This window comes from Apium graveolens, chromosome 4 (genome assembly GCF_009905375.1).
Source record: "Apium graveolens cultivar Ventura chromosome 4, ASM990537v1, whole genome shotgun sequence".
Taxonomy (NCBI): Eukaryota; Viridiplantae; Streptophyta; class Magnoliopsida; order Apiales; family Apiaceae; genus Apium; species Apium graveolens.
This window is the reverse complement of record NC_133650.1, coordinates 142994665-143019212: the sequence shown is the minus strand read 5'-3', so window position 1 is coordinate 143019212 and position 24548 is coordinate 142994665. Positions and strand designations below refer to the sequence as shown.

At 35.4% G+C, this 24548-nt stretch overlaps 1 protein-coding gene across 1 annotated transcript; it reads left to right on the top strand.

Moving 5' to 3' along the window:
- The first annotated feature begins 1200 nt into the window (after window positions 1–1200).
- On the top strand, window positions 1201–9013 carry LOC141720329 (serine/threonine-protein kinase MPS1). The gene is made up of 6 exons (XM_074522685.1): window positions 1201–1537; window positions 2178–2582; window positions 2875–3800; window positions 5643–5849; window positions 7870–8031; window positions 8238–9013. The coding sequence occupies exons 1-6, from the start codon at window positions 1342–1344 to the stop codon at window positions 8787–8789; spliced, it is 2448 nt and encodes an 815-aa protein (XP_074378786.1). The 5' UTR covers window positions 1201–1341; the 3' UTR covers window positions 8790–9013.
- Window positions 9014–24548: the final 15535 nt, after the last annotated feature.

Below are 24548 nucleotides of genomic sequence, written 5' to 3'. Positions count from 1 at the left end.
GACTGCATTGTTCGAGTTTTTGACTGATTTTTCATCATAAATAACTTTTCTTAATCGGCCTCTCATTACATAGATTGAACTTCTGAAATGATTGAGATATATATTTAGCTGTTTATTTTAAAATAGGGTTTATATGATAGAGAAAGATATAGACGATTGGTCTTATAAAATATTAAATAAATCTTTATTTTATTAAAGCTGATGACGATTGATATATTTAATCTCTAATTTTTCCCGTTCTTTTTAACATTTGAGTAATTTAATGAAAGGTGGTTAAACGGTTGTAAATTCCATCGTCACAAAAAGACCGGGATGCATAATGCAGTTTTATAAATTTTGGTAAAAAAATATATTTCTTTCGAACTGCTAGGATGTAGTTTGCAAATAACTCTTTATTAATATTGGTTAACAGCGACTATGCAATGCTTTAAGTGCATATTTTTGCAACAAGTAATAGGCATTGTCAAAAGATTGCCAAATAATTGCCCGACAATATTGACAAAACTGGACAAATTTCCAAAAGTGATTAAAATGCATATATACAAGTGTAAAACATGTGTATTAATAATATTTTTGTTTTCTTTAAAATTTAAGGGTCATTTAAAATTTAATTCATGGACAACACATGCAAGTTTTAAAGATATGGAGCATAGTTTTTTCAAGTTGATGTGAAATTGAATGGAAATAAAATATTAATAAAATAGTACTAGAGGTAAAAAAACAGCTTAAAAAAATTCCCAAAAAACATATAACATATTTTAATTGATGAGATTCATATTTAACACACATGTATCCTGATCTTTTATATTTAAGAAAAAATTATCAATAAAAAAGCGACACCTCATTTTTTTGAGAAAGTTTTGAAAAAATATTTTGGGACATGTATCTGAGAGTCATTTTGACAACTCCTTATAAGAAATGGTAAGTCTACATATTTTTATATTTTTTAGAAAAGTTAAATTTGATAATAAAATTATTCTAAACATTAAATGCAACCTCGTCTGCACCATCCATACAATTTTGACTGTATTTTTGTAAGTAATTTAAAAAATATATGGTAAATTTCCAAAATAACTCTAAACAATGAGTAAGATTTATAAAATTGGATTAGTCGATTATATATAAAAAAATGAAATATTTACAGGCGATTTAAAAAATGGGAGGATATATAGTTATATAAGTAAGTTGGAGAGAGAAAAGGAGAGTGGACAATTTGAAGTTGAATCCGCTGTGTTCCCTCTCAGTGGAATAGTATAAAAATAGAGAAATAGTGGGGGATGAAGTCGCCGGAATCTGAGAATTGAAAAAGGGAAGGGGGGGAAATGCATCTGAGATTTTTTCATGGACGGGAAGCCAATCCTTGTTCCTGAATCAAAGGAGGACCACCACCATTTCATTAATATTCCCAATTTTAATCCCTCCTCCACTTCCTTTACTTGTACTACTACTTCTTCTACTAATACTTGCTCTTCTTCCTCTTCTCCTCCCGACTTTCTTCGCAAAGTTCAAGCCGCCTTCAAACGCCATCGCCCTCTCGGTACTCTCTCTCTCTCTGTAATCTCTCTCTCTCTCTCCCTCCCTTTCTCTCTCTCTCTCCCTCTCTCCCTCCCTCCCTCTCATGTAAATTGATATGTAGTAGTTGCTTTGTTTTGGTAATTGCTGAAATTAATTGTTTTAATTTGGGGCTTTTATTATGTGCTTTAACAACATTTTAGCTTCCTTTTTATTGTGTTAATTTATTATCCAGATTTTTTTTAATTAACTCTGTGGTCTTTCCTTTAGTATAAAAACGTGAGAGTGAAGACTGAACAAATTGAATTTTATATGACCAAGTTTGCAAGAAAAATGAATATGATGGAAAATCGATCATTTCTTTTAGAATCACAGGGTTTAAGCTCTATTCTAGAAATGGTGGACATGGAATGGAGGAAACAAAGAAATTTGTAATCATTTACCCAGAGAATATTATAAACTAAATGGGTTTTCTACTTTTAACAAGTGCTCTTTTAGTAGCGAGTCTACTGCTAAAAATTAGGTAGGTATTCAGGGCCTATATGCCTATTTGAAATGATATAATCAAATGTCAGAATGGTCATGGTGTTTAGCTATCATACCTTAAGTGTGGATTTAACTTAACAAGTTGTAAAGTATCTGTTAATTTTGTACATGGTTGGCAGGTAAGATGCCATCAAATAATATAAGACCAATGCGAGTATTACTTCCTCAACGAGGAACATCTAAAAATTTGGATGTTAATGTGACTTCTGAAGTGGACACCAACAAGACCCAAGGTGAAGAATCATATTTAAGCCGAAGAGTGACAGATTGTGTTTCTCAGACAAAGAAAATCGGTTCTAATGCCACAGAAGTTCAAGAGGATTCTTATATTACACCACCTTCTGATTTAGGTACCATTATGAGCACACAAGAGGAGAATCATATATCATTTGGTGTTCAAGATCAACCTAAATCTACTGCAGATTGTATGAACAGCAATTCAGCGTCTTTGTTGCTTTATCAGTCTGAGCACGTTCATCAGAAGAAAGTCAGCTTTGCTTCAGGAGATACTGCGAGAGCTCAGGGTAATAATTAGCTTCCTTTTTACTGTAAGCTACATAGTGATATCAGGGTTCTTGTTACAAATTTCCTTAGAATGTAACATTTTTGGAATACTTTTTGGTTGCAGTAGTTTAAAACGCATATTTTCCCTTCACTTGTTTGTTCTGCCATATAAAATAATAGTATGCAACTGATGACATATTCTGTTGATTATGCCCTAGTTTAGATCTTCATGCACGTGTTCTATACGGAGTTGGTGAAAAGATGCCGACTTAGAATCATTAACATTTCATGTGGTTTCACTTGCTTTCACAGAAATGGACTGGGATGTAAGCAATCAAATGGAAGCTTTCAGTGCTGTTAGTCAAGACATAAAACACAATAATGTCAGGTCTGATGTTCAGTTTTCATATATGTTGCCCAAGGGTACTATTGGAGCTCAAGATCAGTTGCACCAATTCAGGAACTTTCTACAAGGTGATTTGAACCACAATATGACTCACTCCTCAGCTGTTGGGTCATCATGCCCTACCACAACATTGGTAAATTCAGCCTCTGCTCCCATCCGTAATTCTACTACGTACTGTTCCTATCCTCCTCAAAAAAATGGTTCCAGTATACATGTAGAGTCTTTTGGAGAACTTAATATGAGTGTTAAGCCTGCGACAAGGAATAGTGGACTGTCAGCTGATATCGATCAGTTAGCGGCAGCATCAAAACCTTCATGCTCCGTTGTTGACAAGTATTTGGACGTAAAAGGATATAAATGTTCAAAGGACCAGAGTCTCGCCATCCTTAAGGAATCTGAAACTACCAAGGATGACCTGCCTCCCCATAACAAGTCAAACAAAGAGAAAGCATGCATAGGTGATGTTACTGATGTTCAGTCTCAGGCTCCCTTATCGGAATATCCATCAGATGTTAAGTTTGGATCTTCTAAGCCAGAGATACAGGAAAAAGTTGCAAAAAGTAAAGCAGCACCAGCACCCCGCAAAAAGAGTCATGACCCAGAACTGTTTTTTAAAGTTAATGGAAAGCTCTATCAGAGGCTTGGCAAGATTGGTAGCGGAGGAAGCAGTGAGGTGCATAAAGTCATTTCATCAGATTGCAAGATTTATGCCTTGAAAAGAATCAAGCTTAAAGGTCGTGACTATGCCACTGCTTATGGATTTTGTCAGGAAATTGGATACTTGAACAAACTGAAAGGAAAAAACCACATCATTCAATTGATCGACTTTGAGGTGCATACTTTAATGTGTGTGTATATAAAATGCTATAATAAATTTCATTACTCGTACTCCATATTGAACTGTTCTATTTGACTGCATGGTTGCACTGTTTTGGTAGCCAGTCGTGTGTTTGGTTCCTGACTGCACTAGATATACATAATCTGCTACTCTCTTTTTTAATGGGGTGAATCTTTGCGTAATTTGAAAAAACATATTCTAGGCCCTGTCATGTATATGTGTCACTTGACTACAACCATAATTTAATACCATTATACTCCCTCTTCTCTCTTATATGAGAGGGGGACATGAGGCAAAACTCACTGGAGTATTCTTTTATACCTTTACTGTAAGTAACTCTCTGTGGTTTTTTAATTTGTCTATAACGTCAGTCTAGGTAGAAAGATAGCATTACATGGCTTCTTTCTAGTTTATTGTTTGAGGCAAGCTTTCTCGATTCTCTCCTTCAGGATGATATATGTTTTTTACAGGTAGTACCTGCATGTAATATTTTTTCTAAAGATCCTCCCACTTGTTATACAATCAGAATACAGTTAAACCTCGATTAAGTAATATCCGATAAAGTAATAACCTCGCTTAAGTAATAATTTTCATCGGTCCCAACTTGGGCCAATGTTGTAAAGTAATATTCTCGCTAAAAGCATAAGATAATAAAAAATTCGAAAGTCATTAAGGGCCCAAGTAATATGTAAAGTAATAATTCCATAATTATATATATATATATATATACTGTATACAGTAATGTATATGATTACAAAATTTAATTCTTATTAAAATATGAATCTATTGTAGCTTGTTTCTTCTTTCCACCAAAGCCAAAATTAATCTCGTCCTTGACTTTATGTAAAGCAAAAATAACTCCTGGTATGTTTTGCTCGTGTTGTAACAAGTAATTGTTCAAAGTGGTGAGTGCTTGAAATGCTTCCTTTGATGACACGCTTGGGATGACATTGCTATCGTCGGGTTCAGGATCAGTCCCTTCATCAGTGCTCATTACCGACTCAATGATTTCTTCATCCGTAGGTGATTCCATAACCGCATCATTCTCGTTTGGATAGTTTAAGAGATGCTCGACATCCATCACATTCCTATATCGTAAATTAGAGATAACTTCATTTAATCCTTCGACACCTTCATTTATTTCTCCAAGTTCTTGTTCATCATTTTCTTCTGAACGAATCTTGCAATGCCGAAAACAATTTGCAATTGTGGTTGTTTTCACATCAATATTCCAAGCCATGTTAGCAAAACTAATAGCATTCAAGATATTAACTTTTTGGATATAAGTAATCATAATAAAAGTAATTTTAGATCAAATACATTGCATGTGATTAATTCTAGTTTTTATACGTACATTATATATTATACTGTACCACGTAAACATAAAAATTCGGTAAAGTAATAAAATATTACTTTATCGATAAAGTAATAAAATATTATTATATCGATAAAGTAATAAATTCGGTAAAGTAATATTTTTTCCCGGTCCCAAGGGTATTACTTTAAAGAGGTTTAACTGTACAGCATCTATGTTTTATGATAAAGTTTGATCTATCAGAAAATATGGCACGTTATTATTTTTGCAGAGGTCAAATGCTCTTTGAAATGAATCCTCTCATATTTCAAGAGGTCAAATGCCGACATAAATCATTAGAAATTTAGAATCCCTATATATATAGAATGGCCCTTACTGGCCTGCTAATCTTTCTGCTGACTTGACTAGATGTTGTTAGTATTTTTAATCCAGAGTTTCATAGCTGATTATCTTTCTTACTTTAACTTGCCCTGTGTAATTTAAGAACTTGCAAAATCTGTTAACACACTTTATTAACCTAGGTGACAGATAAGGCTTTGCTCCAAGAAGTTATGCAAGGTTACATGAGTAATAAGGATAAGGATCGAAAAGTCAGTGATGATGGTTATATATTCATGGTGCTTGAATATGGTGAAATCGATCTGGCTCATATGCTGTCCCAGAAATGGAAGGAACTAGATGATTCTAGTTCAACTATAGATGAAAACTGGTTACGGTTTTACTGGCAGGTATGTGATTGAATTCTTCATAATATTCCTTGTAATTGGTAATTGCTGATTACAGATTTTTTTTTCAGGAGAAATAATTATTTACTGCATTGAACCATTGATAAGAACTTCCATGAGTACCACTCTTGCACTCTATCTTTCTTACATCTTAATATTTACAACGGCAGAAAGATTAGAACAGCGTTATATAATAATATGAAACTTTAAAAATGAACCTGGGACCCCGATTGTGGCCTATATTTGTAGTGTGGGGGATTATATCATATATGATAGCTAAACTGGAGGCAGGGGTAATGATTATGCATATGAATAGCGAACCTTGTTCAATTTTCTAATTTTAACAAATAAATTCTAGTTTGTGCTTACGTTCAGTACACGGCTATTGTTACATAGATGGAGAATCTCGGTACTTTATCCACTAGTTATGGTGACATCTACCTGTACTTCACATTATTTAAAACGAATAAAAAAAATTAATGTTATATAATAATAGGAATTTCAGCTATTGGTTTTAAAAAATTACGCGGGACCCCGATTGCCTATCTTTGTAGGGTGGGGGACTATATCATATATGATAGCTAAACTGAAGGCAGGGGTAATGATTATGCATATGATACCATACATTGTTTTTTTAATTTTAATAAATAAATTCTAGTTTGTGCTTATGTTCAGTAAACAGCTATTCTTACATAGAGGGCTGATGCCGGTACTTGTGCACTAGTTATGGTATTTCATAGAAATGTCCAATATATTAAAGATTGTAATCCCTTGTGGAATTTCATAAGAGGGGAGTAAATTTTTATAAATGCAAGAATGTTTGGGGAATTGTTTTACTTCTGATTATTGGCCAAGTCCATGAAAATCATTCAGATATTAATATGATATATAATTATGGATGCTAATGGATTGGATTACCAATTGTTCTAATAAAAATATGACGAAAAATTATTTTAAAATTAGAATTTTCAAGTCCTACATATACATATTAGCTTATGCTTTATTCGAGGTATAAATATTATCGTATATGAATTGTGATTACCTTCAGAAACAAATAGCAAGACAGTCTTTCTTTCGCTTGACTTAATCAAAATTTAATCATAAGAATTATAATGATAATAGAACTAATAGTAGTACGGTAGTTCTGATCAGGTTAAAGAAAATTTGTGATAATTTTTAAAGAGAATTCGGTATGTTTCTTAGAATTTTTGGCTAGTTACCACAAAACTACTTTTACACCATATAAATTTGATTTATTAGTATATGTATAAACAACGTCCCTTTCGACTGAAACTTATAAAAGCATCAACTGATCTTGAATGCTTTATTTGCTGCTTTCTAAATTTCAATAAAACCCCACCCACGTCTTAGTAATGTAGACTGTAGTCCTACCTAATCTTACCTGAAAAGTTTTTCTTTCCAATTTTCATGCACCCAGTAATTAGGCCCTAGGATCAAGGTCCCATGTTTCTATTAGCCTAAAAAATCTACTTCATTGTACTCTAGCTGTAATGAAAAATATGGATGGCCGTGTTCGTTGTCAAACTGCCCAGGTTCTGTTCGTCTTTTTTGGGAAATTGAAGTGTGCAGTGTGCACATAACAAACATCGACTTATATTGATAAATTAGTACTATTTAAGAGGTTTTGCGAGGATCCCTGTCTCAACAAGATTTGGTATTTTGTGAAAGCCATCCAGGTATATTTATGATGTGCATAAAGTTCAAGTAAGCTCAGTAATAGCCCTTCCAAATTTTGGTTGCATAAATCATTAATTTCTTCACTATGTTTTGCCTCTTCTCGCAATGAGGACGAAATACTAGTTCTTCCGACTTTATTCCTATGCATGTCTGGATATGTAAAAATCTATCTTCAATGTGGAAGATGCTGTAAACACTCTACTGAGTACTGTCTTATTTGACAATACGAGTTAATAATTTCTCCCAAATACGAGTTAATAATTTCTCCCAATGTTGTTTATTGTTCTGATAAGGAAAATATAATGTGCTGTTTTACTCGTTGCAGCAAATTCTTTTAGCTGTAAATACCATACATGAAGAACGCATAGTCCATTCGGACTTGAAACCTGCAAATTTTCTTCTTGTCAGAGGTTCACTGAAGCTGATAGATTTTGGAATAGCTAAAGCAATTATGAGTGATACAACTAACATTCAACGCGATTCACAGGTTACTATATTCCCCTCAACTTGCTTGTATGAGTTTACAAGTAAAATGCAGCCTCTTTTTGAGTTTCTTCTCTAGGGGTTTTAAGTGACAAGGGTCTAGCTGACATTGCCAAAGGCAATTGTGCTCTAGTATCCTCACTTGTGTAGATATAAGTGTATTGTTTTCAGTGACAATGAAACATAATAGATTTTTTTTAATTGTTGCAGGTGGGTACACTTAGTTACATGTCTCCAGAGGCATTTATGTGCAATGACACAGATGCCGATGGCAACATTATAAAGTGTGGCCGCTCATCAGATATTTGGTCACTTGGTTGCATTCTTTACCAAATGGTTTATGGTAGAACACCATTTTCAGAATATAAGACATTCTGGGCCAAGTACAAAGTTATAACAGACCCAGATCATGAAATTATGTTTGAACCAGTTTCAAATCCATGGCTCCTTGATCTGATGAAGAAGTGTCTTTGTTGGAATCGCCATAAGAGATGGAGGATTCCTGATCTACTAGTGCACCCTTTTATTGTTCCTCCGATCTCACCTCGATTGTCCACCGTTCAAGATCAGAACTGCAAATTTCTACAGTTGGTTGCTGAATCTTGTACCAACGACCAAAAAGCCTTGACCCTTTGTTCTCAGCTGCAACAACTACTATTGGACCCTAAACCAGAGAATAAATGTCAAGGGTTGCTACATGAAATGTCAAATTTGTGTTTTCAACTCCAGGAACAATTAGTAGCAAAATCAGAAGAAGATTAGATGGTGACATACTAATCGGAGTCGCCAAATTAAAGTTGTGAATGATTTTTTAGCTTCTGTGCTGGCTAAGTTTCCGTGTTGGCTTAGTTGCTATTAACTTTTATCATTCCATCTCTTATGTGGATTTTTGTAACTCTAGTAGATCCATTGTATAATATGAGAAGAATAGCAGCCATTTGTACTACGGCAAAATGCTTAATGAATTGTCGTGGCGATTTTAGACAGTTACTTTCTCAAAACTCCTTCCTGGTCTAAGATGCCAGTAAATAGCTTCGTATATATCCTTCATATTTCATAAATATGATGGGTCTGACATTCTCAAAGTGAATGCCAATTGCGAGGGTCACAACACAACATCAAGTGTTTGTTTTTATTAAAAATTTTGTGTGAATTTTGCTTACCATGGCACAGGGACTTGAGATCTTAGCATAGTGCTCGATATTGTCATATATTATAAGTTTGCGGGTCACCTGATACGCGTTTGAATACTCATGTTAACTAATACTTCCTCCCTCCCATTTGTTTATACTTTTTTTTTGGGATATTCCTTCTAATTGTTTATATTTCAAATTTTCCAAAAATAATAAATTTTAGGGCTTTTTCATAAATAACCAAGTTTAAATTTTTTTTACAAAAATACTGTCACTTTTTAAAATAAATTGCAAAAATACTATGTTTCAAAAAATATTTGCAAAAATACGGTGGTTGCATATGCAACCACATGTGCAACTGCTGGCAACTATATATGCAACCACAAATGCAAATTTGAAAAATATGTTGAAAATTACATTTAGTTGCAAAATAAGTTGTCCAGGTGGTTGCAAATGCCGAAAAATGAATGCCCCTGCGGGGCCAATACTAATACCACAAAAGCAACCATTAAATCAACTAAAAATAACCAAAATCCATCTCTTTAATCTTAATTAAATGCGAGTTAAGCAAATGTATCATCTATGTTGTTTACCACTCGAAAACACAGCGATCGGAGCCCAGTCCCCAGAGATTTCCACCTCCGGCGACATTGCCGGATCTGAACCGGCCACTTGCTTCGCCGACGTTTTGTATAAGTGGACCAATTACTGTAAAGGATGGAGATCCAGGTGGTTCGTATTACGCCGCAGTGTTTTATCCTACTCCAAAATTCACCGCCTCGAAACTTTAACTCGACCCATGAATTTCTCATTCGAGGTGCTACTGGTAGTCAAAGACAAGAACTCATTGTTGTTGTTTTTACACAAAATCTTGTGTTTAGCAGGCCAATGAGAAGAGTGAATGCGAGAAGGCACAATATGAAACAGGAGCAAATTTTGAAGAGATTTAAAATTATGAGGTTCGAGGAGGAATTGTTCGAACTCGGGATCGAGATTGTGGTTAAGAGCCTGATTGTTTGGAGCGAAGGAGAGAGAGGCAGTGAGAGGAGAGTGAGAGAGAGGGCAGAGAAGCTAAAAAAGGAGTAGGAAGATGAAGATGATATTTTTTGTAATACCCCAGAAATTTTGGACTTTTTGTAATCCTTATGAATTGTGATTTTGCTGATTTTGCTGATTATGCTGATTAAGGAAATTTTTCATGCCACACTATGTCGGAGTTCTTTTATTGATATTCTGAGATCTTATTAGTACTCTATAAAGTATATGAGTGTATGTAAAGATCATCAGAATCCAAATTCGAACACTTTGGTTTTTTCCCGAAAATTCACCAGATTCCGAAAGAATTGAGTATAAGGTAACATGATTAAAAGAATTTAAATTCAAGGATTATAAGAGAGGATCATAAAAGGAATATAAAATATTGAGAAAGGTTTAGGGGAACCCAAGTAATAAGATCCCGAGTATGATCCCTTAAACGATAAACGAGAATGAAAGTTAAGCGAACCGTATAACAGATAAGCGGTCATTCGCCAAGTAATTAAGGGTTAATCAAATAGGTTAGTGGATGATGATGTCATCACACCACAAGGAGAAGACATGTGTTAAAAAGATGACACAAGCATAGTGACATAAGCATGACAAGGAGTTTTGATTTGTTGGTTAATTTATAGCCAAGTAAAAGTTATCATGGTAAATCTAAAAAGTTGCCAAGCCATAAAAGAATTAATCAACTAATTCATTTCACAAAACAGCAAATTGACTTCTTGTTCTCAAGAACAAAGCTCTCCCCCCCCCCATTTCAAGAAGAAGAAAATCCAACACTCAAGATCCAAGCCTTGTTATTTTGTAAGGTAATTATCCAAGGTCCCTTATGATTAGTTATGGCTATCCTAGGAGTTTAAGCTCCCAATTCCTTCACAATCTTTTTCAATAAATCATTGAATAAGAGAGTGAATAGTATTTTCAAAATTTTTAAATTGTTTAATCTTGTGTTTTTGGTTAGATCTAGCTTTGGTAAGGACTTTCAAGGGCTATTTCAAGCTTCTTAGTTACTTCTACTCACCAAGGAAGGTAAACCTCATACCCTAAGATTTACGTTGAGTATTTAGGAGTGGTTTTGATTAATATAGTTCATGAGAAGCATGATTCTTGTATGTCTAGAGTTTGGTAGGATTTGTAATGATTTTGAGTTATAAATCTTGGTTATTGGTTAATGAACCTTAAGTATTGTTAGTAGCTCTTATTTGTGATTGAATGAATTAGAAAAATCATGAGGTTATGGACTGATGTAGTAAGGTTTGGATGAATTTTGGTTGTATTGGTGGTTATGAGTTGATTTGTTGTTGATTGGAGTAGTTTAAACTTTGGTAATCGCGTAAACATAGCCGTCGTAATGCCCGTTTTCATTCAACTGCTTGTTTTAGTGTTCGGGACAGAAAGGTGACTGACTAATCTGTAACTTTGACATGTTTAGTTAGATCGTGTCGTAAGCTTCGTTTTGATATGTAGTTCGCTTGAATCCGATGTACGGTTTAGGAGAAACGACCGTTTTAAGTAACGGCGTTTCGCGAACGAACCATTACCCCTCGCCTTACTTTGAAACATTGATTAAAGCCCTTAAATGACTAATTGGAGTACGAAACAATTATGTAAGATTAATTGGTCAGTTGATAGAGTATTCACGAAAGAGTCGCCTTAAAATTCGTAACAGTTAATTTATTAAAAATGGTGGAGCTGAGGGTACTCGAGCGACTTATGTGAATCGTTAAGCGCAAAAGCGAACATTAGGATCCAATTGGTTAAAGTCTAGTTTCTTAAGAGATCGTGGTTTAATTCCAACTTATATGTTGTTTATAGGTTACCAGACTCGCCCCAGGCCTTTTACCACCCCCAGTCGCTCAGGCAAGTTTCCTACCCGTTATACAGTTGTTGTGATGTATATGTGTATATGCATTATCTTGTGATAAGTGCATGATTGTTATTAGCAAATCTTGTAATATATTGGAGCATGTTGATATGAAATATATGCATGCCTGTTTCGTAATCTTGATATCTCATTGTTAATTCAAATGCTTATAAGCTGCATAATACATATGCTAGAGATAAGCAGTAGTTGCGGATACCCTTAGTATAGGGGACCCGAAGGTGAGCATTTTTCTAAACCGGAAGTCGATGTTCCCGAGTATAATATATATATATATTTATTTATTTATTTATTTATTTATTTATTTATATGTATATATATATATTCTACAACTATTAATCGGATAAGGTATATTCGATAGTTTTGAATAATAATCAAACTTATTTTCGATTATTCAAATAAAGATCGTACTTTCGTATAAGTATATCTTTTGTTATTTATTATTCATTTCAAGTATGAGTTTTAAAACTTCTACTTCAATTATTTTTTTAAAGATTATCCTTATGGAAATATTATTTAAATAATAATTTTCAGATATTTTCTATCATATCGGGAAAGATTTATTTTATTAAATCATCACTACTCTAAACATTATTTAAAATATTTTCGAGTCTTCAAAATGATTTTAAAAGTTAGAGCGGATCCCAAAACTCATTTTCAGATTTAAGATCTTCCTCTCGAAGGGGATTTAAATACTCGCTTAAAACCTAAGGGGTCCGGCTCCGTGGTGTATTTTTGGAGCAATGAAGTTGCTAACTTGATAAAAGAGTTTGATTACTTGCCCAATATTCGGGAAGTAAGCCCAATCGAAATGCGTCGGCATAAGCAATATGGGCTGAGTGGGGGTCCATGAAAGTGTAAGTGGCTCAGTGGGAGTCCATCAATGCGTAAGTGGCTGAGTGGTAGTACAGCATAAGGTCCTAATGCGGCCAGGGTGATGACCAGTGGGGGATTCATCCATCTACTAGTAGAAAACGTGACTTAATTGGTATATTTGCCTGATCAGCAAGATATCAGGTTTATGCCAAGGTTTCTTCTTTCCAAAATTCTTGGGAATGACCACTCTGCTTATACCTTTCATAGAAGAAGAGTGTATGAGATGTATATATATATATATATATATATATATATATATCGGGACTAGTGAAGTATCTCGTAACTTCATTCTTTCAACTGATATTTCAAAGATTGAATCTATCAAAGTCTTATGTTGAAGTTTCATCTACATGATGAATCTTTGAAAACTTATTATACTTTGAACAGTAATAGTTCAAGTAGTTTTCTAAAATGATATAAGTATAGTGAAGTATTTGATAACTTCATCTCCCTTTAAGCTTATATCCAGTAAGTAATTATCTTACACTTGATAAAGATTCCAGTAAGTTATTTATTTAAATACTTGCATTATTGATTAAAATATATATTATCTTGCGAGCTGTAATGCTCACTCTTGCTTCATTTCTTTATCACATAACAACAGTTAGGAAGGATGGCCAGACTCAAGCTGACCCAGCACAAGAGCATGGGAAGCGTCCCGCGTCTTCCCGTTAATATCATAGCTGCTATAGCTGCAGAGGTAGATCTATCTGTAGACCAGGCATTCTACTTTTGGGAATCAATTATGTATAATTATAACTTGTGACGGATAATGGAAATTAACTGTAAACTTATTAAGTAATCATTTTGGGTTGTAATAACTTTTAATTTATGGATTCAAGGACTTGTACTTATTTCAATTTCATCTCTGAGACTATAACGTGTTGTGGTGTGTGTTATTGTGGGGTCACAACATGAGGTTATTTATTTTAATTAAGTTAAGTGATAATTATGGAAAGAAAGACCGTGACGACCCGGATTCCCGACCCCGGATCTGGGGGTGTTACATTTTTGCAATTTAAATATTTTTAAATTTAAAAAGATTGTAAATTTGCAAGATTTTAAGTAAGGTAGTAGAGTTATAAATAAATTTCTAAAAGTTGGTATAATTGGCAAATTCCCTAATTTTTTTATAATTTTTAAAATAATTACATCCACTACTTCTCTCCACTATACCCACTTTATACATATAATATTAATAGGTCTCACTACTTTACTCACTTTTTTAACTTTATTCCACTACTTTATCATTTTTTTAAACTTCGTGCCCAACCTAAATGTAAACATTTGGGAGAGACGGAAGGAGTACATTTTATACAAATATGTCCATTTAGTAGATGTCACAAGACACAACGTCAATCCACGCATATCACCTCATCGGCCTCATACGTATATAGAGTATTGCATGATGCCATTAATAATTTTTGTAAGAAGAAAATAACCGTCTTATTACTTTTCTGCATAACCCGTGATTACAGTCCTCATATGTAAAATATTAAAGTAAACATATTCTTGAGCATCAGTAAAGGCTCCCTATCATTTTAAATTTGAAAATTCTTGGATTATTGAGCCCATGTGTGAGGTGATAGTAAGAGATGGTTGGAGCAGTGATAATGAAGCCATTATTTTTCGAAAAATTAGAACTTGTAGTCATAGTCTGGCAATATGGGGTTGAGAAATAACCGACAACTTTGGCAAAAAAATTAAGACTTATAAAGCTAAGATGAAGCAATTCAGAGGGGGGGGGGGAGATGAGGACTCAAAGCATCAATATATGGAAGCTAGAAACGAGCTTACGAAAATTTTAAATCAGAGAGAGATATTTTGGCGCCAAATATCAAAATAATCCAGGTTGTAGGCAGGTGACCAAAATAGAAAATATTTTCACTTGTTTGCTTCCAATCAAAGGAGAAATAACCAAATTAATAAGTTTAAAAATGAAGATGGTCAATGGCTAGAATGGGAGAATGGTCTTGCAGAGATGATGTCGGGGTATTTCATGAGCTTGTTCACAGCCACTCAAGTCGATTGGCAGGAGGTGGTTAGTTATGTGCCAACTTCAATCACAAGGGACCAGAATTATCAGTTGATAAGCCCAGTTACAGTAGAGGAGGTTAAGGAAGCTCTATTATAAATGAACCCGGATAAAGCTCCTGGCCCCGACGGAATGACCCCTGGCTTTTATCAAAAACCCTGAAAAAATCGTAGAAAAGGATGTTGTCAATTTGGTTCACAGTTTTTCCAGTACTTGCATCTTAATGGAAGAGTTAAATGCTACCAACATAGTCCTTATTCCGAAGAAAAAATGCCCAATAGTGGTGACAAATCTTCGTTCTATCACTTTATGCAACGTTTTAGTAAAAATTATTACTAAAGTGGTTGCGAACAGATTGAAATTGTTGCTTGATCAGGTGATATCTGCAAATCAGAGTACATTTATGTCTGGGAGGTTGATTTTAGATAACGTGTTAATAGCTTATGAAGTAATGCACACTCTAAAACGAAAAAGACAGGGGAAATAGGCATATATGGCTTTAAAGCTCGATATGAGTAAGGCTTATGATCGTATTGAATGGAGTTACCTTCAAGCTATTTTGATAAAGATGAGTTTCAATTACTGGTGGGTTCACTTAATTATGTAGTGTGTCTAATCAGTCTCATACCACATTGTTCATGCTCAAATGGAAATTGGCCCAATTATGTCAAGTCGAGGCTTACACCAAGGAGATCCTTTATCTCTGTATTTGTTCATTTTTTGTGCAGAAGGTCTCTCGGCTATGCTTCATAGTTTTGAAAATCAAAAATTGATTCAGGGAGTTAAGGTATACAAAAGAGCTCCAAGAATTACTCACATGTTGTTTGCCGATGATTCTTACTTTTATTGTAAAGCAGAAGAAAGTGAATTGCCAAAAATGGTAGAGATTTTGATGAAATTCGAGCTTGCTTCGTGACAAAAGGTCAATCTGTCTAAGTCCTCGGTTTTCTTTAGTACAAATACAAGGACGGAGGCTAGACACCAGTTACGTAGCACCTTACAAATTGAAGAAGCAACAGATGATTGTATGTATCTAGTGTTAGTGTTTGTGCCCTAGAGACAACACTATAATTTTTTAGTTTAAGACATTTGAATTATTAATATTTATGTTGTATCGATTATTCTTTTTATAATTTATTAATTCTTAATTTAATGCGATATAAATGTTAGATTAATAAATGTCCTTGGAATATGATAAGAATATTATACCTCTAAGTACGTGACTTAGAAATGAAATTATGAGAATAGTATCAATATTCCTGAAGGTCCCCAGTCAAGAATTATTATTAAGGGACAATAATAATGCATTAAGACCGGTGTGTTTGTGGAGTGATGGTCGCATCTCATTGATCATAGGTATAGTGATGCTAAAGTCAAAAATATAGGCAGATGTATATGTACATGGTGCTGAACAAACCCAATGTGAGATTTTCCATGTATATTGTGTCATAAGAAATTCTCACTGTGATAATGATGTAATGGTTCTTAGACTTGAAATCATTATATTTTTATACGAGAATTAATGTACTTTGATTACATTAAAAGTTATCATTGACCAGGTAATGATAAAAGTGTATTTCGGGTATATTATTAATCGTATGAGAAATATGAATGATCTAGAAAGGATTTAACCATCCTAATTTTAGGAGTGATATCATTGGCCTCTTGTGTGAGCTAGACTATTCAATGTGTGGTCACACTCAAATGTTGATTTGATATGATAGTCTACTCATTGATCAAGGGAACATGGATTAAAATATGATGAGGATGACACATTACATGCCTCTAGTTTAATTTATAATATTTGGTTAAAGGGAATATATTACATTGTACATTATTCAAGAAAGATTTAATCGATCACCGATTCAATTATTATTACTTGGATAGCAATGATGTATTACTAGATGCCGCTCATTGTTTACGATTTTAAATTAGATTTAAAATTCGTTGCCAAGGTAATAATAACCTATAGGTTCACACACAAAGAATGCTTGAAAAATTATATAATTTAAATTGAATTTAAATTATATTAAAGTAATACGAACTATTTATAATATTAATTAAGTATGACTTAACTAATTAGATAAATAATGATATTCGAATTTACTAATATTAATTATGAAATTCAGTTGTTAAATAATTAGGTGTGACATAATTATTATACAAATAGGAATTTTGAATTAATAATAACTCCTAATTAGTTAAGAGTTATAATTTGTTTTTCTACTCTCCATATAATATCTCTTGTGGCTGATTTTTAAAATAAGACTTTTACTAAAACCCTAGCCACCAAGAGAGAAGATGGAGAGAACAAGAAGAAACGAGTTTGTGCTAGTACACATCCAATCCTTGAGTTCAAGCATTCGTGTGGATACTGATAAAGCATAGATCGCGAGAGCGGGATGCGTGGTGATTGAACAATCTTTGGATTTCCATTATTCAACCAATTTGTAAAGCTTCTTAAGGTAAACAATCTGATCTACGAATTAAATATCTGTTTTTCGCATAAATCCTGCGGTGGGTTTTGAAAATTCTGGTTTTTCACTTTTTTTAATTACTATTTTCGTTGCGTTTATGTGCTCGAAACCCTTCATCTGGGCCTGCCTAATATGATAAAAAGAAGTAAAGTGGCAACGCTGGGTTTTCTGAAAGATAAAGTAAGAAGATGAGCTCAAGGCTGGGTTGGAAAAATTATCAACCAGGACGGAAAAGAAGTGATGGTCAAGTCAGTCATTCAATCTTTGCCAACATATGCGATGAGCGTATTTTTACTGCCATTAGAGATCACTAAAGATGTGGAGAGATGTATTTCAAAATTTTGGTGGATTACTAAGAAGACAGCTAGTAAAAGTATACACTGGATGAGTCGGGACCAATTGAGTCGAGATAAATCTTGTGGGGGAATGGGATTTAGAGATTCTAGATATTTTAATCTAGCAATGCTTGGGAAACAAGGTTGGAGATTTATTAAAAATCCTCACAGTTTGGTTAGTAAGGTTTTCAAGGCGCGTTAATTCCCTGATTGTTCGTTTATGGATGCACAAATTGGTAATAATCCTAATTTTGTTTGGCGGAGTATTTGGGAAGCTAAGTATATGATTGCAGAAGGTATGAGGTGGAAAATTGGCTTGGGGAACTCTGTTAATATTGTTGGTCAGCCCTGGTTATTAGATGAGAACAATCCGTTTGTAACTTCAACGGTCCAAGGCTTGCAAAATCACAAGGTTAGTCTTTTAATGTCTATGGATCACAGAGGGTGGGATGAGGAAATTCTGAGTGACATGTTCCATACTCGTGACCAGCAGTGCATTAGGCGTATAAATCTGACAGAGAGTAGTGAGGAGGATGAATTTTACTATAGAAAAGAAGTGTCGGGGCATTACTCTGTTCGAAGTGCCTATAGACTTCTTCAATAACAAAATAATTTACGGAGACGGAATGATCAGAATAATACGTGGAGAAAGACGTAGAGAGTAAAAGCACCTCCAAAGATCTTAAATTTCATGTGGAGAGATTTGTCGAATTGTTTGCCTACAATGATGATGTTAATGCAGAAATACATACATGTCAGCTAAGTTTGTCAAGTATGCAGAAATGGTGATGAAACAGTGGAGCATATTTTATGTCATTGTACTTTGGCAGCTCAATATTGGCAACGACTGTTACCTCAGGTCACTGCAAACGGGAATTATAATTTTTTCTGATGGTGGCAGAGGGTTCTGGAGGTTTGTGACAACGAGAAAAGAGCAGAGTGGCTTCAGTTTGTTGGTTGTTATGGAAGCTAGAAATGATTTTGTTTGGAACAAGAATTTTACTCGTCTGAATGTTGTTATAGCAAAAGCTAAGCAGTTTCTTCTACAATGGACTATAGCCCAAAAGAATAAACAACTATCACGTTATCCTAATCTTGTTGAAGGTGACGGGAAGGAGTTTGGGTTGCACCATATATTGAATACATGAAGATCTCAGCAGATGCATCAATTTTCTCTGAGTATAATGCTTCAGATTTGGCTTTGATTGCAAGGGATGATTATAAGGATCTTGTTCAAGTGCGAACTCAGTATCTTCCAGGTATGGTGTCTTCTACTATGGCTCAAGCTTTGGTGATAAAAGAAGCACTCAGTTGGATTAAAAGTAAGGGCTGGAGTAAGGTGGTGTGTGTTAGGGCGAAAACACGCGCTATAATACACGCAAGTATACGCGTTCGCAAGTAATATAGAATACTTTCTAGTTCGTTCCCACAGAGACTCAGACTAATTATGTTCAATTAAACTCACTCACCAATGTATGTTTACTTCTCAATGTTAAGACAAAAACACTTAGAATTATATTAACTAATTGTTAACTACAATTAACTACTAAAATTAACCACTTAATTAACACTTCGGATTAACAATAATAAAACACTCATGAGATCACAACTTCATTACTACTTCCTTCAATAGTCATTGTTATTACCCTTAGTATGCAATAGTGATGATATTAATCGAATAACACGAAACTGATAAAAGCCAACTTTCATTGTACTAATACCATTCTACCAAATATCCACAATTAAGATAGAAGTTGAATATGCATCAATTATGTTGAGTCCCTATATATCTACAGAAATTGACAACATAATGATTTAAGTACAAGTTATTCCTTTTGATTACACAGGGCGAATAAAACGGTTAGAGTTACCCACTAATCATGCAACATCATACATGAACCTATGCTAGCATGGCAAGTTCTAAATCTCGAGATCCACCGTCGCTTCACAAGAGATTAACTCCCTATCTTATATGTTCGCGACGCACATAAGACGAATACGCACAACCAACACTAGATATCATACAATCATCACACACTAAGGTATTAAACAACTAACTAAAGAATTCTATAGTAAATCCGTTACAACCCCATGATCACGATTAGCCCATGTTAGCACTTATCGTCATCATGGGTTCATATGAAAACATGATAAATAAACACAAGAGAATAATAACTAAACTAATTATATTAAACCAGAGTATGTCACAAGAGTAAATAGGTTCAAAGCAAAGAAAACTAGCATCCAACGTTACAACGAAATAAAGAATCACAAGAAAATATGCTTCCTCTTCGTTGCGGTGTGCTAAAACGGTCTTCTTCCTTATCTCCTTCGCTCCTCGATTAAGACAATGATTCAACACACGTGAAACGTCTCTGGATCTACTTATATAGAAGTCCCATAAAACTCAGATTACACAGAAGTTGGAAGCCAAACAGAAGTAGAAGTCTAAAATAAATATTTTAATTTCCAGACCCTGCGCGGCCGCTCAGCATAGCTGAGCGGGCGCTCAGCTTCCTGCACGGCCGCTCAGACCCCTACTGGAAAATGTCTGATTTTTGCTCCGTTTCTTCGCTGTAATCTGCTCCTTTCTTCCCTCTCGCGATGCTAGACACATGCCAAGGCTTATTATTGATGATTACTCCCCCGAAATACAACTATTACCCTGAAACGCACAAACACTAGAAAAACGCATCAAATACACAAAATATTTGATTTCAAGACACCAATTTAAGCCATTTTAAGACGTTCTAAGTGGTATAAAATGTCACTTATCACACCCCCAAACTTAAATCGATGCTTGTCCTCAAGCGCCACAGACTCAAAAACAAATAAAAACATACATGAATGCAATCTATATGAAATGCAGCGATCCCCCTTACTACGAACAAACCAACCAACTTACAACATCTCAACAAATACAATTAGGCGACTAAAGATCAATTAAACCATGCCAACTAACATACAGCCAGAAACGTGTTGTGTGCAGATGCTTAACAGATATGCTCCGGAACTAAATCAATTATTATCACTCAACTATCATCAAGGAAATCATATGATTATACAAAGAATAAAAATTCTAGGCACAAAGTGACTTATAACACTACAAGAATTCTGGAGCTTATCATGGAATCATGCTTTTTATTCCTAACAGTAATGCTTATTTGACCGTGCAATGAGTGAGGTCCACAAAAGACTTATACAATGGTATCCATGTAGCGAGCGTTAGGTTAGCGGATCCCAGACTCTAAAAGCCTTAGGTCACTAGGCACAAAGTCCCCTAAGAACTTAATAACTCGAATACCAAAGAGCCCACTCGTGATCAATTATGCATAAACACATACTCTTTTTTTTCTTCTTTTTTTTCAAAATTTCTGAGCAAGTGCGTTTCGCTCCATCTTGCTCAACCCTAGACTACTCGCATAAATATACGAGCCGGCTACTAGCCAATTGACACCTAGCCACAATTAGCAACAAATTCCATTTTTCTACTCCATTTTTTTTTCTTTTTCATGCCTTTATCACTAAGAACCTATTATAAAATTCTAAGCATAATAAATAGATTAACCTCGAAAACAATCAGATCATAACAACAATCTAGTCCTAAAGCATTCTCTAAGACTTATTGAAAATACAAGTGTTTCCAGCATGCATATCAACCTACATGACTCAATCATCACTTTAATGCTATCACTACACTCGCGTCAACATCATAAATCAGTCGGTAATTCATTGCAAAAGGGATCATGGTATATGCATGAGCTACATGATATGATAAACAAATAAAGCTATATATAAAAAAAACTATATGGCAAAAATTATGCAACTATATGAACTAACTATCATGAATATGCAGCTATATGACACACACACAAGATATTCATTAGCTACCAACCCCAAACTTAAAATCTTCACTGTCCCCAGTGAAGGTAGTAGAAAGGAACACAGGGTATACCTACTCGGAGTCATCATCATCATCAACCTCAGTGGGTGGTGTATCAGGAGGCGAATATGCAGAGTCCTCACCAAAAACTGGCCACTGGATGTCAGCTCCAAGGCCTCGAAAAGCAGTCCCTAGTACAAGGGTGAGCTCATGAGCAAACCTGCTATGCGTCTCATACATAGCATCCATCCTCCGTGACATCTTCCTATATTGGGCATCAGCCATCCCAGCACCCTCCTGAGCTCTCGAAGAACCAGCCGTAGGCAAAGTGCTGTTGCTATCAATAGTACTTACTCTCTTAGGTGCCATTGAATCTGAATAAAAGTGCTTGAGAATTGTGTTTTTGTGTTTGGGAGAGAGTTTTAGTGTAGAAGTTGTGTGGGAGATATATGGGATAGGTGTATGTATATATAGGGAATGGATTAGGGTAGAATTTGATTAGGATTGGGTTTATGGGTAAAAATCATGGTATAATGGGGAATAGGTTGTGGGTTTAATGGGCTGAAATTTGTGTTTTATTTTTCTGATTTTTTTGTATTTTTATTGACTTAAAAAAAAATTCTGTCAGCCGACCCCTGAGCGGTCGCTCAGCAAAGCTGAGCGGGCGCTCAGCTTGCTGAGCGGTCGCTCAGTAGAGCTGAGCGGGCGCTCAGGGGGTCACTGGAAAAAAAAAATTCAGCCCGGTTTTTCTGATTTTTTTTGTAGTTTTGGATAGGTTATTAACTTCTAAGGGTTCCTATAACAACAAATCATGGGTTGCCTCCCACGCAGCGCTTCCTTTTCGTCATTAGCTTGACATTGCGTACCTTCCTCAAGTTGACAATAAAACGGCACTAACCACTTCTCGGTTTGCCGTGTCCCCATAGTAGTGCTTCAAACGCTGACCATTAACCTTGAATGCTTGGTCCGAATCATTTTCAAAAATCTCCACCGCTCCGTGTGGAAACACAGTTTTGACAATAAAAGGTCCAGACCACCTTGATTTCAACTTCCCAGGAAAAAGTCGGAGACGAGAGTTGAATAAGAGAACTTGTTGCCCCGGCACGAATAACTTAGGATGTAGTTTCCTATCGTGCCACCTTTCACCTTTTCCTTGTACATTTTGTTGTTTTCGTACACTTGGAGTCGAAATTTATCAAGTTCATTAAGCTGAAGCATTCGCTTCTTTCCAGCTGCATCTAGATCCAGGTTCAACTTTTTCAACGCCCAATAGGCCTTATGCTCAAGCTCCGCAGGTAAATGACATCCCTTACCATACACAAGTTGAAACGGGGACATACCAAGTGGAGTTTTGTATGCTGTTTTGTAAGCCCGAACAGCTTCATCGAGCTTTAAAGACCAATCCTTCCTTGACGGACAAATAACCTTCTCTAGAATGCGCTTGATCTCTCTGTTAGACACTTCCGCTTGACCATTTGTTTGCGGATGATAGGCAGTAGCAACTCGATGATTCACATTATAACGCTGCATCATAGAAGTGAACTTATGGTTGCAAAAATGCGACCCTTCATCACTTATGATTACCCTAGGCGTTCCGAACCTTGTGAAAATCTGCTTATGAAGAAAATTCAACACTGCCTTTGCATCATTTGTCGGTAGAGCTTTGACTTCTACCCATTTTGAGACATAATCGACTGCCAGCAAGATGTACTGATTGTTGTAGGACGAGACAAAAGGCCCCATGAAATCGATTCCCCAAACATCAAAGACCTCGACTTCAAGCATCACATTTAACGGCATCTCATCCTTTCTCGTCAAATTTCCCACTCTTTGGCAACGATCACACCTTAAAATAAACTGATGAGCATCCTTAAACAAGGTAGGCCAGAAAAAACCTGCTTGCAGAATACGAGCTGCCGTCTTCTCACCCCCATAGTGTCCACCATAAACTGTGGAGTGGCAGTCTCGTAATATCTCCTCCGTCTCACAGAACGGGATACATCTCCTGATGATCTGGTCAGCTCCCTGTCTAAACAAGTATGGTTCATCCCACATATACCACTTCACCTCATGCAGAAACTTCTTCTTTTGAGCTGAGGTCAAATTAGGAGGCAAATTATTGTTGACAAGATAGTTTACAATATCTGCAAACCATTGCTCTTCCTCCTGAACTGCGAACAACTGCTCATCCGGAAAAGACTCGTTGATCAATGTCTTATCCTGTAAAGTAGACTCGGGATTCTCCAATCTAGAGAGGTGATCAGCTACTTGATTCTCAGTACCTTTCCGATCCTTGATCTCTAACTCAAATTCCTGTAGTAAGAGCACTCAACGAATGAGTCTCGGCTTCGAATCCTTCTTGGAAACCAAATAGCGAATGGCCGCATGATCAGTGAATACCGTCACTTTTGTCCCAAGCAGATAAGATCAAAATTTCTCAAAACCAAAGACTATAGCTAAGAGCTCCTTCTCAGTAGTGGTGTAGTTCATTTGGGCCTCATTTAAGGTCTTGCTAACATAGTAGACCACATGAAAGAGATTATTCTTGCGCTGCCCGAGAACTGCACCTACCGCATAATCACTCGCATCACACATCATCTCAAAAGGCTCTGTCCAATCCGGTGTTGTAATAACTGGCGCAGTGATTAAACTCTTCTTAAGAGTCTCGAATGCCGTCAAACATTCATCATCAAATTTGAAAGGTACATCTTTCTCAAGCAAGTTGCACAACGACTTAGATATCTTCAAAAAATCCTTGATGAACCGCCGATAAAAACCCACATGACCAAGAAAACTACGGATTCCTTTCACAGAAATAGGTGGTGGAAGATTTTCAATGACTCCCACCTTGGCTTTATC

Excerpts from the sequence above, each read along its gene's own strand:
- LOC141720329 (XM_074522685.1), top strand. The coding sequence starts at position 1,342 with ATGGACGGGAAGCCAATCCTTGTTCCTGAATCAAAGGAGGACCACCAC. Across the intron at positions 1,538-2,177 it reads CAAACGCCATCGCCCTCTCG|GTAAGATGCCATCAAATAAT; the intron begins GTACTCTCTCTC and ends CATGGTTGGCAG. Across the intron at positions 2,583-2,874 it reads AGATACTGCGAGAGCTCAGG|AAATGGACTGGGATGTAAGC; the intron begins GTAATAATTAGC and ends TTGCTTTCACAG.